Source organism: Anomaloglossus baeobatrachus, chromosome 12 (genome assembly GCF_048569485.1).
Source record: "Anomaloglossus baeobatrachus isolate aAnoBae1 chromosome 12, aAnoBae1.hap1, whole genome shotgun sequence".
Lineage (NCBI taxonomy): Eukaryota > Metazoa > Chordata > Amphibia > Anura > Aromobatidae > Anomaloglossus > Anomaloglossus baeobatrachus.
In genome coordinates this window covers 13,182,320-13,201,052 of record NC_134364.1, presented here as the reverse complement: position 1 = coordinate 13,201,052, position 18,733 = coordinate 13,182,320, and the positions used below count along the sequence as shown (strand labels likewise).

General features: G+C 56.9%; 1 protein-coding gene across 1 annotated transcript in view; it reads left to right on the top strand.

Moving 5' to 3' along the window:
• The first annotated feature begins 209 nt into the window (after positions 1-209).
• ASB2 (ankyrin repeat and SOCS box containing 2) overlaps positions 210-18,733 on the top strand; it is a 44,553-nt gene continuing 26,029 nt past the window's right edge. The window contains exons 1-3 of the mRNA XM_075330620.1: positions 210-445; positions 6,767-7,010; positions 9,093-9,203. Coding sequence (XP_075186735.1) covers positions 6,769-7,010; positions 9,093-9,203 — 353 coding nt within the window. The 5' untranslated portion in view covers positions 210-445; positions 6,767-6,768. The remainder of the gene's footprint in view (positions 446-6,766; positions 7,011-9,092; positions 9,204-18,733) is intronic.

Here is an 18,733-nt window from a genome sequence, read left to right as displayed (position 1 = left end):
TGGCAATTAGTAGTCTGTATTATCACCTCTCCTCTGACTGCAGAACAATGGGTTTAGTTTTCTCAGGGGGCCGGTCCCCCAGGGCCCTGTAATTGGGGAATACACAGAGTTCCTGGTTCTCTCCCAGTAATGTCTATATATGGGCTCCTGCTCAGGGCAGATAAACAGTGAAGCGTTGGCAGGTTTCGCCCCTGTGCCAGTCTGTGGAGCTCGTGCCCAGGGGTCCGCGCCGCAGGCTGATGTAACAGGGGGAGAGGGGTCCTGCAATCACCACTCTGGAAACCTGAGATCCAGGGCTGAGGAACTCTGTGGCTTGTCACTTCTGATCATGTGCTGCTCCAGAAATACACTGAAAGGTCCAGACACAGGTCCACACAGAAGATCTGCAGCCGAGGGGTCTGGAGGAAGCTTGTGAACCCCCCGATTCAGGGCTCTTCTTGTTCAGGTAATGCATGTACGACTATTGAAACACTGTAGCCAATCTACCAGATAATGCATAAAACAACGTGTATTTACAAATACAATGTAACAATCCTGAAATCTCTGCCCATTGGGTCTGTAATTCGCATTTTATCTGAGGTATTAGAAGCTGTTTATTACTTTTTGTTAATCAGGATCAATTTAATCTTCATTTAAACCATTTAATATAGATTTATTTTAGTTCATAATGGTGTCAATTTGTGAAAACTTTGCAACATTCCTTATTATTAATAATATTAATAGTAATTAATGATCATTCTTGTTGTATTTTTCGGGTCTTTGCACAGTTCCATGTATTGCAGCAATCGTCTGTATAGGCAAGACCTATAGCTTGATTCATCCTGAGCCTCCTGGTTCATGAACAGAACTGATATTCTCAATGCAGATTTATTTGCTACTCTGTATAAACTAACATGTTTTTTAAGGAAAGGGAACCCCAGTTTCCACTTCTTGGGGGGTGCACAATTTTTTTTGCAGGAACTTTACCCACATGGCATGGTACTGCTGTATGTGGGTGCATGTGGCATGATGAGGTGGGGATCTGATGCTTATGTTGTGCCGGGGTCGGATTCTTGTGTTGACGCTCCATGTGACAGGCTGATACAAGATTGACTGGGGCGTCCGGGTAAACAGATGGGACGAGCGGGGTGGGGGGTGTTTATTTGGAAAGAGCTGCACATTGGAAATCATGATGCCGGGATATAAAATTATCTGACCTTTGCAGAGCTGCAGACGCCGATCACTGTGCCAGGGCTAACCTGATAATGAATGGCAGCAGCTGGCACCTGCACTCGGGCATTCTGCATCCTTAGCGCTGACAAGTGGCGATTCACCACAACTGTGTGAATGAGGCTCGAATTGTCCGGCCGCCATAATGACCCAATAACAGTACCCTGTAAATAATGCCAACCAGTGCCCCCATTTATAGTGCCAGGTACTGTGATTCCAAGTAAAAATACCTGAGATAATGCCCTCATAGTTTATGCCCCATAATCAGTACATGGTAAAGTGCCCCAATGGATAGTGCCAATCAAAATGCCCCCAAGTGACTGCTGGAAGGGTCCAGTGCCACCAGCCGATGTATAGCATTCACTACAATCTGCCGTGATTAGCAACAGCCAGGATGCTCCCATCAGAAGTGCCAGCCTGAGCGCCCCAGGAAAAGTGCCAGCCTGAGCGCCCCAGGAAAAGTGCCAGCCTGAGCGCCCCAGGAAAAGTGCCAGCCTGAGCGCCCCAGGAAAAGTGCCAGCCTGAGCGCCCCAGGAAAAGTGCCAGCCTGAGCGCCCCAGGAAAAGTGCCAGCCTGAGCGCCCCAGGAAAAGTGCCAGCCTGAGCGCCCCAGGAAAAGTGCCAGCCTGAGCGCCCCGGAAAAAGTGCCAGCCTGAGCGCCCCAGGAAAAGTGCCAGCCGAGCGCCCCAGGAAAAGTGCCAGCCGAGCGCCCCAGGAAAAGTGCCAGCCTGAGCGCCCCGGAAACAGTGTCAGCCTGAGCGCCCCAGGAAAAGTGTCATCCTGAGCGCCCCGGGAAAAGTGCCAGCCTGAGCACCTCAGGAAAAGTGCCAGCCTGAGCACCCCTGAAACAGTGCCAGCCTGAGCGCCCCGGGAAAAGTGCCAGCCTGAGAACCCCAGAAAAAGTGCCAGCCTGAGCGCCCTGGGAAAAAGTGCCAGCCGAGCGCCCCAGGAAAAGTGCCAGCCTGAGAACCCCAGGAAAAGTGCCAACCTGAGCGCCCCGGGAAAAAGTGCCAGCCGAGCACCCCTGAAACAGTGCCAGCCTGAGCACCCTGGAAAAACTGCCAGCCTGAGCGCCCCGGGAAAAGTGCCAGCCTGAGCGCCCCGGGAAAAGTGCCAGCCTGAGCGCCCTGGGAAAAGTGCCAGCCTGAGCGCCCCAGGAAAAGTGCCAGCCTGAGCGCCTCAGAAAAAGTGCCAGCCTGAGCGCCCCGGGAAAAGTGCCAGCCTGAGCGCCCCGAGAAAAGTGTCAGCCGAGCCCCCCTGAAACAGTGTCAGACTGAGCGCCCCGGGAAAAGTGCCAGCCTGAGCGCCCCAGGAAAAGTGCCAGCCGAGCACCCCTGAAACAGTGCCAGCCTGAGCACCCTGGAAAAAGTGCCAGCCTGAGCGCCCCGGGAAAAGTGCAAGCCTGAGCGCCCCAAGAGCAGTGTCAGCCTGAGCGCCCCAGGAGCAGTGTCAGCCTGAGCACCCCGGAAAAGTGCCAGCCTGAGAACCCCAGGAAAAGTGCCAGCCTGAGCGCCCCGGGAAAAGTGCCAGCCTGAGAACCCCAGGAAAAGTGCCAGCCTGAGCGCCCCAGGAAAAGTGCCAGCCTGAGCGCCCCGGGAAAAGTGCCAGCCTGAGAACCCCAGGAAAAGTGCCAGCCTGAGCGCCCTGGGAAAAAGTGCCAGCCTGAGAACCCCAGGAAAAGTGCCAGCCGAGCGCCCCAGGAAAAGTGCCAGCCTGAGAACCCCAGGAAAAGTGCCAACCTGAGCGCCCCGGGAAAAAGTGCCAGCCGAGCACCCCTGAAACAGTGCCAGCCTGAGCACCCTGGAAAAACTGCCAGCCTGAGAACCCCAGGAAAAGTGCCAGCCGAGCGCCCCAGGAAAAGTGCCAGCCTGAGAACCCCAGGAAAAGTGCCAACCTGAGCGCCCCGGGAAAAAGTGCCAGCCGAGCACCCCTGAAACAGTGCCAGCCTGAGCACCCTGGAAAAAGTGCCAGCCTGAGCGCCCCGGGAAAAGTGCAAGCCTGAGCGCCCCAAGAGCAGTGTCAGCCTGAGCGCCCCAGGAGCAGTGTCAGCCTGAGCACCCCGGAAAAGTGCCAGCCTGAGAACCCCAGGAAAAGTGCCAGCCTGAGCGCCCCGGGAAAAGTGCCAGCCTGAGCGCCCCAGGAAAAGTGCCAGCCTGAGCGCCCCAGGAAAAGTGCCAGCCTGAGCGCCCCAGGAAAAGTGCCAGCCTGAGCGCCCCGGGAAAAGTGCCAGCCTGAGCGCCCCGGGAAAAGTGCCAGCCTGAGAACCCCAGGAAAAGTGCCAGCCTGAGCGCCCTGGGAAAAAGTGCCAGCCTGAGAACCCCAGGAAAAGTGCCAGCCGAGCGCCCCAGGAAAAGTGCCAGCCTGAGAACCCCAGGAAAAGTGCCAACCTGAGCGCCCCGGGAAAAAGTGCCAGCCGAGCACCCCTGAAACAGTGCCAGCCTGAGCACCCTGGAAAAACTGCCAGCCTGAGCGCCCCGGGAAAAGTGCCAGCCTGAGCGCCCCGGGAAAAGTGCCAGCCTGAGCGCCCCGGGAAAAGTGCCAGCCTGAGCGCCCTGGGAAAAGTGCCAGCCTGAGCGCCCCAGGAAAAGTGCCAGCCTGAGCGCCTCAGAAAAAGTGCCAGCCTGAGCGCCCCGGGAAAAGTGCCAGCCTGAGCGCCCCGAGAAAAGTGTCAGCCGAGCCCCCCTGAAACAGTGTCAGACTGAGCGCCCCGGGAAAAGTGCCAGCCTGAGCGCCCCAGGAAAAGTGCCAGCCGAGCACCCCTGAAACAGTGCCAGCCTGAGCACCCTGGAAAAAGTGCCAGCCTGAGCGCCCCGGGAAAAGTGCAAGCCTGAGCGCCCCAGGAGCAGTGTCAGCCTGAGCGCCCCAGGAGCAGTGTCAGCCTGAGCACCCCGGAAAAGTGCCAGCCTGAGAACCCCAGGAAAAGTGCCAGCCTGAGCGCCCCGGGAAAAGTGCCAGCCTGAGCGCCCCAGGAAAAGTGCCAGCCTGAGCGCCCCAGGAAAAGTGCCAGCCTGAGCGCCCCAGGAAAAGTGCCAGCCTGAGCGCTCCAGGAAAAGTGCCAGCCTGAGCGCCCCAGGAAAAGTGCCAGCCTGAGAACCCCAGGAAAAGTGCCAGCCTGAGCGCCCCAGGAAAAGTGCCAGCCTGAGAACCCCAGGAAAAGTGCCAGCCTGAGCGCCCCAGGAAAAGTGCCAGCCTGAGCGCCCCAGGAAAAGTGCCAGCCTGAGCGCCCCAGGAAAAGTGCCAGCCTGAGCGCCCCGGGAAAAGTGCCAGCCTGAGCGCCCCAGGAAAAGTGCCAGCCTGAGCGCCCCAGGAAAAGTGCCAGCCTGAGCGCTCCAGGAAAAGTGCCAGCCTGAGCGCCCCAGGAAAAGTGCCAGCCTGAGAACCCCAGGAAAAGTGCCAGCCTGAGCGCCCCAGGAAAAGTGCCAGCCTGAGAACCCCAGGAAAAGTGCCAGCCTGAGCGCCCCAGGAAAAGTGCCAGCCTGAGCGCCCCAGGAAAAGTGCCAGCCTGAGCGCCCCAGGAAAAGTGCCAGCCTGAGCGCCCCAGGAAAAGTGCCAGCCTGAGCGCCCCGGGAAAAGTGCCAGCCTGAGCGCCCCAGGAAAAGTGCCAGCCTGAGCGCCCCAGGAAAAGTGCCAGCCTGAGCGCCCCGGGAAAAGTGCCAGCCTGAGAACCCCAGGAAAAGTGCCAGCCTCAGCGCCCCGGGAAAAGTGCCAGCCTCAGCGCCCCGGGAAAAGTGCCAGCCTGAGCGCCTCGGGAAAAGTGCCAGCCTGAGCGCCCCGGGAAAAGTGCCAGCCTGAGCGCCTCAGAAAAAGTGCCAGCCTGAGAGCCCCAAGCAAAGTGCCAGCCTGAGCGCCCCGGGAAAAGTGCCAGCCTGAGCGCCCCAGGAAAAGTGCCAGCCTGAGCGCCCCGGGAAAAGTGCCAGCCTGAGCGCCTCAGAAAAAGTGCCAGCCTGAGAGCCCCAAGCAAAGTGCCAGCCTGAGCGCCCCGGGAAAAGTGCCAGCCTGAGAGCCCCAAGCAAAGTGCCAGCCTGAGCGCCCCGGGAAAAGTGCCAGCCTGAGCGCCTCAGAAAAAGTGCCAGCCTGAGAGCCCCAAGCAAAGTGCCAGCCTGAGCGCCCCGGGAAAAGTGCCAGCCTGAGAGCCCCAAGCAAAGTGCCAGCCTGAGCGCCCCGGGAAAAGTCAAACTATAAATATTGGACTACCAGAGTTCCCCATTTGTAGAACCACCCAGAGTGCCCCCAGGAGTACTCCCTCCTTCCAGAGTGCCCACGTAATACCCTCACAGCTCTGCTCACCCATGGCCTGAGTCATACAGTGTGATGACATCACACACGCACCATGTGACATCATTACCACTTCTAATCTTTATATTTTGTAGCTTCTTGAAATTTTTTGGTAATTTCTCCTTCCAGTCAACCTGGTTTTATGGGAGGTTAATGGGACATGTGTAATGGCGCCCCCTAGTGATCATCCTGGCACTACACTTCATGCACAGAGGGGCTGATGCTGCAGTGAAAGCTGTGCATGGGGGCAGGGGTGCGCATGGGGGCCAGGGGGTGTGCATGTGGGCCAGGGGGTGTGCATGTGGGCCAGGGGGTGCGCATGTGGTCCAGGGGGTGTGCATGTGGTCCAGGGGGTGCGCATGTTGTCCAGGGGGTGCGCATGTTGTCCAGGGGGTGCGCATGTGGGCCAGGGGGTGTGCATGAGGGCCAGGGGTGCGCATGTGGTCCAGGGGGTGCGCATGTGGTCCAGGGGGTGCGCATGTTGTCCAGGGGGTGCGCATGTGGTCCAGGGGGTGCGCATGTGGTCCAGGGGGTGCGCATGTTGTCCAGGGGGTGCGCATGTTGTCCAGGGGGTGCGCATGTTGTCCAGGGGGTGCGCATGTTGTCCAGGGGGTGCGCATGTGGGCCAGGGGGTGTGCATGAGGGCCAGGGGGTGCGCATGTGGTCCAGGGGGTGCGCATGTGGTCCAGGGGGTGCGCATGTGGTCCAGGGGGTGCTCATGTGGTCCAGGGGGTGCGCATGTGGTCCAGGGGGTGCGCATGTGGTCCAGGGGGTGCTCATGTGGTCCAGGGGGTGCTCATGTGGTCCAGGGGGTGCGCATGTGGTCCAGGGGGTGCGCATGGGGGCCAGGGGGTGCGCATGGGGGCCAGGGGGTGCGGGTATGGAGCAAGGGGTGCGCATGGGGGCCAGGGGGTGCGCATGGGGCAGGGGTGGGAATACCATTAGTTCATCCTGTGCATCTCCAAAGAAGCAAGCGGCCTGACCATACTCGTCACTGCTGATCTCTGGGCCCCGCTGATCAGTGACCATTACTGAGTGCAAAGAAACACAATAATGTTCTCCTGAAATCCTCTGTGCTGCTGTGAGACCCAGCTCCAGCTATGAATCCTGCGGTCTGTGACCTCCCAGTAGATTCCACTCCTGATAATCACTGTTTGGCCCTCTGACCTTGCATTATGCGCGCTCCTGAAATCCTCTGTGCTGCTTTGCTGTATCATGCAGCAGGCTGACCATACTGATGTGACACTGTGTGGTCCTGACTCTTCTCTCCGCGTTTCTCTTAGATATGGCGGCGCAGGTCTCCACGTCGCGGCCGTCGCAGGCCACCCTGGGCTCGGAGGAATACAGCCTGTACAGCAGCCTGAGCGAGGACGAGCTGATCCAGATGGCCATCGAGCAGAGTCTGGCCGACAGCGACCCCGGGCAGCCGACCGGCCAGAAGCAGCGCAGCAGCATCACCACCGAGCCCAGCGCCGCGCCCAGCCGGACTGCCCGAGCCTCCCACCGCCCCCCACAGCCCGGTGACAGGTGAGAGACCCCGGGAGGGCAGTGTAGGGCTCTGTGCACACGCGGAGTGTTTCTATATCTCTTGGCAAAACGCAGAGGAAAGACGTTTTTGATGCGTTTTTTAAATTGACGTCAATGACTGAAAAAAACGCTGCAAGAATTGACGCTGCCGATTATTTTCTGCACCGAATCTGCAAAGGAAAAAATAAGCGACGCGCGCTGGAGACTTCACTGCATCAGGATTTGCTCTCAGTCGTGGGACAAATCTGCACCTAAAAAATGCATCAAAAAACGCACCGTGTGCACACAGCCTTAAAGGGCCGGTAACGGCTAATGCGGTATGGACATCACTTTGCAGGGGGCGCCGTCTCCTGAGCTCAATGTCGCCCCCTGCTGGGGAATGCTGTAAGGAGCGGGGGATGGGAGGTGACAACGCGGCTCGCTTCTGCCTCTCCATCAGTTGTCACGTTTGGGAGCAGTCTGTATGTCGCAGCGATCTGTTCACAGCTGTGGGTCTCGTTACACTGTGCAGGTGACGGTTCGGGCTCATGCACACAGACGTACGAGGCTGCCGGTGCCTATATGTGTGGCCTGCCGCGCCTCTATCCCACCAGGGTCATTGTACGTCTATGGAGACCTCCACACAACAGGGAGGAGGCTGACGATTCTCACTGACACATTGTAACGAGCCCTGAGCTGTGCTGCAGCGGTGCAGACTGTGGAGATCGCTTCCATCCAGTGACAGCAAGCAGAGGTCCTCGCTGCAGACAGATGGGCGGGGAAATTTCGGGCGATTTTTGGCTTTTTCAGGTGAATTACTCATTATATACATTTCACTTGTGAATAATTATACCGCCAAAATCCGCAAAATAATACTGCAACGATTCATGTGAAAACTAGATCAGGCCAGATGGCGCCCGGACCCCACAGACCCCACACTCAGCTGGTCGGGGGGCACCACGTGCACCGCCAGGAGGAGCAGCAGGGGCTTTGTCCTCTCCCCAGTCCCATTATAAGAGGATGGCTCCCCTCCCCCGCTCCCCTGAGGACCAGCACTCATGTCAGGCGGTACAGACACAGGGGTATCTAAGCCACGCACCTACATGTGACCACTAACTGGTGTATCTAAGCCTATGAGTAACTGGTGTATCTAAGCCTATGAGTAACTGGTGTATCTAAGCCTATTGTGTGTGGCACTAACTGGTGTATCTAAGCCTATTGTGTGTGGCACTTACTGGTGTATCTAAACCTATGACTAACTGGTGTATCTAAGCCTAATGTGTGTGGTACTAACTGGTGTATCTAAGCCTATTGTGTGTGACTAACTGGTGTATCTAAGCCTATTGTGTGTGACTAACTGGTGTATCTAAGCCTATTGTGTGTGACTAACTGGTGTATCTAAGCCTAATGTGTGTGGCACTAACTGGTGTATCTAAGCCTATTGTGTGGTACTAACTGGTGTATCTAAGCCTATTGTGTGTGACTAACTGGTGTATCTAAGCCTATTGTGTGTGACTATCGAGTGTGATACTTAATTTTCTTAAAAGGTATGCCCAGCCTCGCCTGACTTCATTACCAATCGGTGATAAGACGATGAGAGCAGCCTGCAGTGTAAAGCATGGCGGTGTCCTGTGCGTGTACCGGCATATATATATGCAGCTGTATCTCTAATTTAGATGAGAAGGGAATGTGCGTTTCCAAGTCTTCTTAGATACATGGCCCTGGACAGAGCTTCTCCTTGCTTTACACTGCAGGCTGCATCCAGAGATTTGGGAGATGCTGATCAGTAGAGGTCCGGCTTCTCCTTTGTACCCCTCTAAGTGATGGTGTGTGCCGGTGATGGCCGGGTGACCCATGAGCTGGAGGTGACCCCTGACCCTGGGACCCCCGGACCCTGGGAGCCGGAGTGCGGATTTTATCCCATTGTTGTCTTATATGGTCATTGAAATCCCCCGACGTTTCCTCCCAGGGCCAAAAATAATCAGGAGCGCAGCAGCTGATTGCGGTCCCATCTGCTTCCATTCAGCGGCTCCGCACAAGGTGCAGGATGATCGGCTTCTCCTACTCCCAGTATTTCTCACTGTTCCACACATGTCGCCACAGATCCCGAGCCCTCCAGACCACCGCCGCCGCCGCGCAGACCCCCAACCCGGACAGAGCGGGGGTCTTCAGGAAGAGATATGACGGGAGCTATTTCTTCAGCACCAAGACGGAGTAAGTGGCATGTTGTGCGCATGTGATGGGGGGGCTCATTGTAGGGGGGCGTTCACACCGTGCGCATGTGATGGGGGGGTTCATTGTACGGGGACGCTCACACCGTGCGCATGTGATGGGGGGGTTCATTGTAGGGGGCGTTCACACCGTGCGCATGTGATGGGGGGGCTCATTGTACGGGGACGCTCACACCGTGCGGATGTGATGGGGGGGCTCATTGTAGGGGGACGTTCACACCGTGCGGATGTGATGGGGAGCTCATTGTAGGGGGACGCTCACACCGTGCGGATGTGATGGGGGGCTCATTGTAGGGGGACGTTCACACCGTGCGGATGTGATGGGGGGCTCATTGTAGGGGGACGCTCACACCGTGCGGATGTGATGGGGGGGCTCATTGTAGGGGGACGTTCACACCGTGCGCATGTGATGGGGAGCTCATTGTAGGGGGACGCTCACACCGTGCGGTTGTGCAGAGCGTCCACAGCGCAGTATCCGTACGAGGCGTCTCATCCACACCACGCAGACAATAGATGGGGGGTGCAGATTTATGCAACGCAGTGTGAAAGCTGAAATCCGCAGCAAATCTGCCAAATGTGAACACGCCCCGAGGGTAAATCCACCGGGTGTCACTGAAAAGGGGGAAATCCGCAGCAAATCCGCAGCGTTCCCACAATGAGATCTCCTTTGCCCATGTGGATCTGCTGTGGACGCTCAGCCCCCGTCACACAGAGGAGCCCCCGTCACACAGAGGAGCCCCCGTCACACAGAGGAGCCCCCGTCACACAGAGGAGCCCCCGTCACACAGAGGAGCCCCCGTCACACAGAGAGGAGCCCCCGTCACACAGAGAGGAGCCCCCGTCACACAGAGAGGAGCCCCCGTCACACAGAGAGGAGCCCCCGTCACACAGAGAGGAGCCCCCGTCACACACAGAGGAGCCCCCGTCACACAGAGGAGCCCCCGTCACACAGAGAGGAGCCCCCGTCACACAGAGGAGCCCCCGTCACACAGAGAGGAGCCCCCGTCACACAGAGGAGCTGCCGGTCTCCGCCGCGCTGATGTTTGTGTTTTTGGAAACCGCATCAGAAGAAGGGACGAGTCTTCATTTCCACTTGACGTATTTTGTATTGTTTTGTATTTACACAAATTCACCAAAATCTGCAGAAAAAACTTTGTACGGAGAGAAAACAAAGAGCGGCGAAACGCCAAATCCCCAATATAATGATATGAGCAAGGTCCCAGGTTTCAGCCCAGAGACCCCGACGTGTGAGATCCACTGGAGATTACAGATACTATGTGTCCTTCATCTGTACCCCAGACATCCGTCTGCGCACCCACCCTCCCCAGGCACCTGTCTGTCTGCACACCCACCCTCCCCAGGCATCCATCTGTCTGCACACCCACCCTCCCCAGGCATCCATCCGTCTATCTGCACACCCACCCTCCCCAGGCATCCGTCTATCTGCACACCCACCCTCCCCAGGCATCCATCTGTCTGCACACTCATCCTCCCCAGGCATCCATCTGTCTGCACACCCACCCTCCCCAGGCATCCATCTGTCTGCACACCCACCCTCCCCAGGCATCCATCTGTCTGCACACCCACCCTCCCCAGGCATCCATCTGTCTGCACACCCACCCTCCCCAGGCATCCGTTTATCTGCACACCCACCCTCCCCAGGCACCTATCTGTCTGCACACCCACCCTCCCCAGGCATCCATCTGTCTGCACACCCACCCTTCCCAGGCATCCGTCTATCGCACACCCACCCTCCCCAGGCATCCGTTTATCGCACACCCACCCTCCCCAGGCATCCGTTTATCTGCACACCCACCCTCCCCAGTCACCTATCTGTCTGCACACCCACCCTCCCCAGGCATCCATCTGTCTGCACACCCACCCTCCCCAGGCATCCGTCTGTCTGCACACCCACCCTCCCCAGGCATCCGTCTGTCTGCACACCCACCCTCCCCATGCACCTGTCTGTCTGCACACCCACCCTCCCCAGGCATCCATCTGTCTGCACACCCACCCTCCCCAGGCATCTGTCTGCACACCCACCCTCCCCAGGCATCCATCTGATCTGTCTGCACACCCACCCTCCCCAGGCATCCATCTGATCTGTCTGCACACCCACCCTCCCCAGGCATCCATCCGTCTGCACACCCACCCTCCCCAGGCATCCGTCTGCACACCCACCCTCCCCAGGCATCCATCTGTCTGCACACCCACCCTCCCCAGGCACCTGTCTGTCTACACACCCACGATCTCCATGCTCCTGTCTTTGTATGCACACCCACCCTCCCCAGGCACCTGTCTTTGTGTGTTCTCACCCCGTCAGGCAGCTCTGATTTAGCGCATCCAAAATGTACAGATCAGGTCTGAACTTTACTGGTTTGTTTGCTGCAAAGGCTCTGATTGGCAGTAATCTATCTCAGTAGCCAATGGTAAGTGACCGATGACAAACGCTGCAGTGTGATTGGTTACTCACAGATATAACACGTGATCTGATGATGTGATAGATCGGTCTTTTTCTTGCTGGTGATTATAGTTACTTTTATAACCATTCAGTAATCATCATCGCCCCATACACTGACTGCGGGCCGAGCCGGCAATACACTGCACATAGGCTGAGGACGGTAAGCAGAGCTGCTGTGTAAAGCATGGTGGCGACAGAGCAGCGACCATCGTCTCTGATAAGTGGAATTCAGACACTAATGGCCGATTCATCCAAGCTCAAGGCAGGGAGCGTCGTCTGTGCATTGTCTGTGTGCAAGGAGCGTCGTCTGTGTGCAGGGAGCGTGGTCTGTGCATTGTCTGTGTGCAGGGAGCGTTGTCTGTGTGCAGGGACCGTGGTCTGTGCATTGTCTGTGTGCAGGGAGCATTGTCTGTGGGCAGGGAGCGTCGTCTGTGCATTGTCTGTGGGCAGGGAGCATTGTCTGTGGGCAGGGAGCATTGTCTGTGGGCAGGGAGCGTGGTCTGTGGGCAGGGAGCGTGGTCTGTGGGCAGGGAGCGTGGTCTGTAGGCAGGGAGCGTGGTCTGTGGGCAGGGAGCGTGGTCTGTGCATTGTCTGTGTGCAGGGAGCGTTTTCTGTGCGTTGTCTGTGTGCAGGGAGCGTTGTCTGTGTGCAGGGAGCGTGGTCTGTGCTCAGGGAGCATGGTCTGTGCATTGTCTGTGTGCAGGGAGCATTGTCTGTGGGCAGGGAGCGTGGTCTGTGCGCAAGGAGCGTGGTCTGTGCATTGTCTGTGTGCAGAGAGCGTTTTCTGTGCGTTGTCTGTGTGCAGGGAGCATTGTCTGTGTGCAGGGAGCGTTTTCTGTGCGTTGTCTGTGTGCAGGGAGCGTTTCCTGTGCATTGTCTGTGCGTTGTCTGTGGGCAGGGAGCATGGTCTGTGCATTGTCTGTGCGCAGGGAGCGTCGTCTGTGCGTTGTCTGTGCGCAGGGAGCCTCTTCCTTTGTGATGTACATTATATACATTGCAGCACGTTAATGTCAGATCCTCTGCGCTTTCCCGGTGATTTGTGGCTGTCTCTGGCGCTGTGCACAGTATATAGGAGCCCGCGCTGTGCACAGTACAGGAGCCCGCGCTGTGCACAGTATATAGGAGCCCGCGCTGTGCACAGTATATAGGAGCCCGCGCTGTGCACAGTATAGGAGCCCGCGCTGTGCACAGTATATAGGAGCCCGCGCTGTGCGCAGTATAAGAGCCCGCGCTGTGCACAGTATATAGGAGCCCGCGCTGTGCACAGTATAGGAGCCCGCGCTGTGCGCAGTATAGGAGCCCGCACTGTGCACAGTATATAGGAGCCTGCGCTGTGCACAGTATAGGAGGCCGCGCTGTGCACAGTATAGGAGCCCGCGCTGTGCGCAGTATAGGAGCCCGCACTGTGCACAGTATATAGGAGCCTGCGCTGTGCACAGTATAGGAGCCCGCGCTGTGCGCAGTATAGGAGCCCGCGCTGTGCGCAGTATAGGAGCCCGCACTGTGCACAGTATATAGGAGCCTGCGCTGTGCACAGTATAGGAGGCCGCGCTGTGCGCAGTATAGGAGCCCGCGCTGTGCACAGTATATAGGAGCCCGCGCTGTGCACAGTATATAGGAGCCCGCGCTGTGCACAGTATATAGGAGCCTGCGCTGTGCACAGTATATAGGAGCCCGCGCTGTGCACAGTATATAGGAGCCCGCGCTGTGCACAGTATATAGGAGCCCGCGCTGTGCACAGTATATAGGAGCCCGCGCTGTGCGCAGTATATAGGAGCCCGCGCTGTGCGCAGTATATAGGAGCCCGCGCTGTGCGCAGTATATAGGAGCCCGCGCTGTGCGCAGTATATAGGAGCCCGCGCTGTGCACAATTTATAGGAGCCCGCGCTGTGCACAGTATATAGGAGCCTGCGCTGTGCACAGTATATAGGAGCCCGCGCTGTGCACAGTATATAGGAGCCTGCGCTGTGCACAGTATATAGGAGCCCGCGCTGTGCGCAGTATATAGGAGCCCGCGCTGTGCACAATTTATAGGAGCCCGCGCTGTGCACAGTATATAGGAGCCTGCGCTGTGCACAGTATATAGGAGCCCGCGCTGTGCACAGTATATAGGAGCCCGCGCTGTGCACAGTATATAGGAGCCCGCGCTGTGCGCAGTATATAGGAGCCCGCGCTGTGCACAGTATATAGGAGCCCGCGCTGTGCACAGTATATAGGAGCCCGCGCTGTGCACAGTATAGGAGCCCGCACTGTGCACAGTATATAGGAGCCTGCGCTGTGCACAGTATATAGGAGCCCGCGCTGTGCACAGTATATAGGAGCCCGCGCTGTGCACAGTATATAGGAGCCCGCGCTGTGCACAGTATATAGGAGCCCACGCTGTGCACAATATATAGGAGCCCGCACTGTGCACAATATATAGGAGCCCGCACTGTGCACAGTATATAGGAGCCCGCGCTGTGCACAGTATATAGGAGCCCGCGCTGTGCACAATATATAGGAGCCCGCGCTGTGCACAGTATATAGGAGCCCGCGCTGTGCACAGTATATAGGAGCCCGCGCTGTGCACAGTATATAGGAGCCCGCGCTGTGCACAGTATATAGGAGCCCGCGCTGTGCACAGTATATAGGAGCCCACACTGTGCACAGTATATAGGAGCCCGCACTGTGCACAGTATATAGGAGCCCGCGCTGTGCACAGTATATAAGAGCCCGCGCTGTGCACAATATATAGGAGCCCGCGCTGTGCACAGTATAGGAGCGATAATGCGGCCCAGGTGGGGAGTAAGTGACATCAGCAGATACCGATCGCACGTAGAGGATGGTCCCAGCGGGGCGGGGGGAGTGGGGACCACACTTTGAAGTTAAATGCAAACATATGATGTTCTTCGCGGTACGAGATCCACAACCCGGAGGGGACGAAGGATCACGGATCCACTGGAAAATGAGGCTTTATATGATGATCCGGAATCCCACCGTATAGATGATGTCACTCTCCACGCAGGGGTCCGGGGGGCGAAACACTAAGGGGGGCCCCGAGGATGGAGGGTAAGAATGGAGCACTATAAACTGTACACGAATAATGCCGCAACAGTGCCATATATCATGATCATACAGGACAGAACCAGGCAGGGCCCAAACCATGCCCAAATACTGCCATACAGGGGTAAATATCCCGCCATACACCATGATCATACAGGACAGAACCAGGCAGGGCCCAAACCATGCCCAAATACTGCCATACAGGGGTAAATATACCGCCATATACCATGATCATACAGGACAGAACCAGGCAGGGCCCAAACCATGCCCAAATACTGCCATACAGGGGTAAATATACCGCCATATACCATGATCATACAGGACAGAACCAGGCAGGGCCCAAACCATGCCCAAATACTGCCATACAGGGGTAAATATACCGCCATATACCATGATCATACAGGACAGAACCAGGCAGGGCCCAAACCATGCCCAAATACTGCCATACAGGGGTAAATATACCGCCATATACGCTGTCACACACGTTTATTTCCTTTTGTGTTTATTGGTACAACACAAAAAAGGAGAAAAAAGGCAAATTGGACAAAATTATTCACACCCTCAACCTAATATTTGTTTACACGCCCCCTGGAATAAATAACCAAGTATTTTCTGGAACAAATTTAAGGGTGCCATAACTTTTGGCCATGACTGTAATACCGTAATAACGTCATCACATAGTGCTATACTGTATCTGGATATCACCGTCTTCTAGCACCCGACTGATGGCGCCATGAAGTGCTCATGTAACAGCGCCAAACTGTATCCAAGTAATAGGACCGTCATCAGCAATGGCTCCTAACTACTATAATGCCAGATTTAATAGTGCTCCACATTACCAGATAATACCACCATACAGTGCAAAGATAATGTGGTGTCCAGAGTACAGACATACAATGTATACCACCATACACCACCCTGATAATATCTCCATACAACACTATATTATACCGCCATATAACGCACAGATAACGCCTTAATACAAACTTATAGATGCCAGATAATACCGCCATACAGTGCATAGATTATACCACATTACTGTTCCCTGGAAAATTCAAAATACTACCATTCAGTGCAAAATAAAACCCCTGTCTGCGAATGCTCATTAATGATGCTGGTACTTGTAGTCCGCCCTCGGTGCGTTGCCCTTTTGAGCTGCCACGTGGCAGATTATTGGACTCTGCAGTAATTGTGTGACGCTGAAAACCTAAAGATGCTTTATGAAAGGATTAAAATTAGCGCCCCCCCCCCCCCCCCCCCGAGTCACAAAACTGCGCCCCATGTGCACGACCGCTTGTGTTTCCTGACACCCAGTGATCTGTGATAAGAGGACATTGCGACGGACCCTCAGCTCTGGGGTCTAACCAAACATCAGCAGGCGTGTGTGGAGGGGCCGCACATTGCAGGGTGATGAGGTTGCACGCTCCCCCTCTCCATAGCGGTTCCCCTGACCCCCTGCAGCTGCCATGACAGCTGACAGCCTCCATTCATCCGGGAGGACACTCGCTGTCGGTCACACGCCCCCGAGTGCAACATGGACATAACGTGTTACACATGTGCCCGAGTGACGGTAACACGCTGTGACGTGTGGAGCCGAGGCCGGGGTCCAGGGGCCGCACAGCGCTGACGATCTGCAGACACCACATAATACTGCAAGATTCCCACACTCCAGCATCGAAATTCAGAGCCCCGGACTATCAGCGGTGCCGGATTATCAGCGGTGCCGGACTATCAGCGGTGCCAGACTATCAGCGGTGCCGGACTATCTGCGGTGCCGGACTATCTGCGGTGCCGGACTATCTGCGGTGCCGGATTATCTGCGGTGCCAGTTTATTAGCGGTGCCGGATTATCAGCAGTGCCAGATTATCAGCAGTGCCAGTTTATTATTGGTGCCGGATTATCAGCAGTGCCAGATTATCAGCAGTGCCAGTTTATTATTGGTGCCGGATTATCAGCGGTGCCAGATTATTATTGGTGCCGGATTATCAGCAGTGCCAGTTTATTATTGGTGCCGGGTTATCAGCAGTGCCGGATTATCAGCGGTGCCAGATTATTGCATGTATATGATGGCAGGGGGCAACCTCCGCCACTAGTGATCAGCACAGTGCCCCCCTACCAGAATCCAGAGAGGAGAACACCGGAGAGTCCGCAGCGTGTGAGGGGCCGAAGTCATTAATGAGGACTGTAGTGGAAAACATTGTCATTATGGGGGCACTAGGGGGGCACTGCCACTTATTGTGCTTTCTGTGGCTACTGATTATGGGGGCACCGAGGCTAATGTAACCGGTGCATTGTTATGGCTGGCAGATATCATGATGGTTCATTGTTATGGGGGCACTGTACATTGTGAGGCGATATTGGACTGCAAGGGCCCCATATACTGCTCCTGCACAGGGCCCCATATACTGCTCCCGCACAGGGCCCCATATACTGCTCCCGCACAGGGCCCCATATACTGCTCCTGCACAGGGCCCCATATACTGCTCCCGCACAGGGTCCCATATACTGCTCCCGCACAGGGCCCCATATACTGCTCCCGCACAGGGCCCCATATACTGCTCCCGCACAGGGCCCCATATACTGCTCCTGCACAGGGCCCCATATACTGCTCCCGCACAGGGCCCCATATACTGCTCCCGCACAGGGCCCCATATACTGCTCCCGCACAGGGCCCCATATACTGCTCCCGCACAGGGCCCCATATACTGCTCCCGCACAGGGCCCCATATACTGCTCCCGCACAGGGCCCCATATACTGCTCCCGCACAGGGCCCCATATACTGCTCCCGCACAGGGCCCCATATACTGCTCCTGCACAGGGCCCCATATACTGCTCCTGCACAGGACCCCATATACTGCTCCCGCACAGGGCCCCATATACTGCTCCCGCACAGGGCCCCATATACTGCTCCCGCACAGGGCCCCATATACTGCTCCCGCACAGGGCCCCATATACTGCTCCCGCACAGGGCCCCATATACTGCTCCTGCACAGGGCCCCATATACTGCTCCTGCACAGGGCCCCATATACTGCTCCCGCACAGGGCCCCATATACTGCTCCTGCACAGGGCCCCATATACTGCTCCTGCACAGGGCCCCATATACTGCTCCCGCACAGGGCCCCATATACTGCTCCCGCACAGGGCCCCATATACTGCTCCCGCACAGGGCCCCATATACTGCTCCCGCACAGGGCCCCATATACTGCTCCTGCACAGGGCCCCATATACTGCTCCTGCACAGGGCCCCATATACTGCTCCTGCACAGGGTCCATATACTGCTCCTGCACAGGGCCCCATATACTGCTCCTGCACAGGGGCCCATATACTGCTCCTGCACAGGACCCCATATACTGCTCCTGCACAGGGCCCCATACACTGCTCCTGCACAGGGGTCCATATCCTGCTCCTGCACAGGACCCCATATACTGCTCCTGCACAGGACCCCATATACTGCTCCTGCACAGGGCCCCATATACTGCTCCCGCACAGGGCCCCATATACTGCTCCTGCACAGGACCCCATATACTGCTCCTGCACAGGACCCCATATACTGCTCCTGCACAGGGCCCCATATACTGCTCCCGCACAGGGCCCCATATACTGCTCCTGCACAGGGCCCCATATACTGCTCCCGCACAGGGCCCCATATACTGCTCCTGCACAGGGCCCCATATACTGCTCCTGCACAGGGCCCCATATACTGCTCCTGCACAGGGCCCCATATACTGCTCCCGCACAGGGCCCCATATACTGCTCCCGCACAGGGCCCCATATACTGCTCCTGCACAGGGCCCCATATACTGCTCCTGCACAGGGCCCCATATACTGCTCCTGCACAGGGCCCCATATACTGCTCCTGCACAGGGCTCCATATACTGCTCCTGCACAGGGCCCCATATACTGCTCCCGCACAGGGCCCCATATACTGCTCCTGCACAGGGCCCCATATACTGCTCCCGCACAGGGCCCCATATACTGCTCCCGCACAGGGCCCCATATACTGCT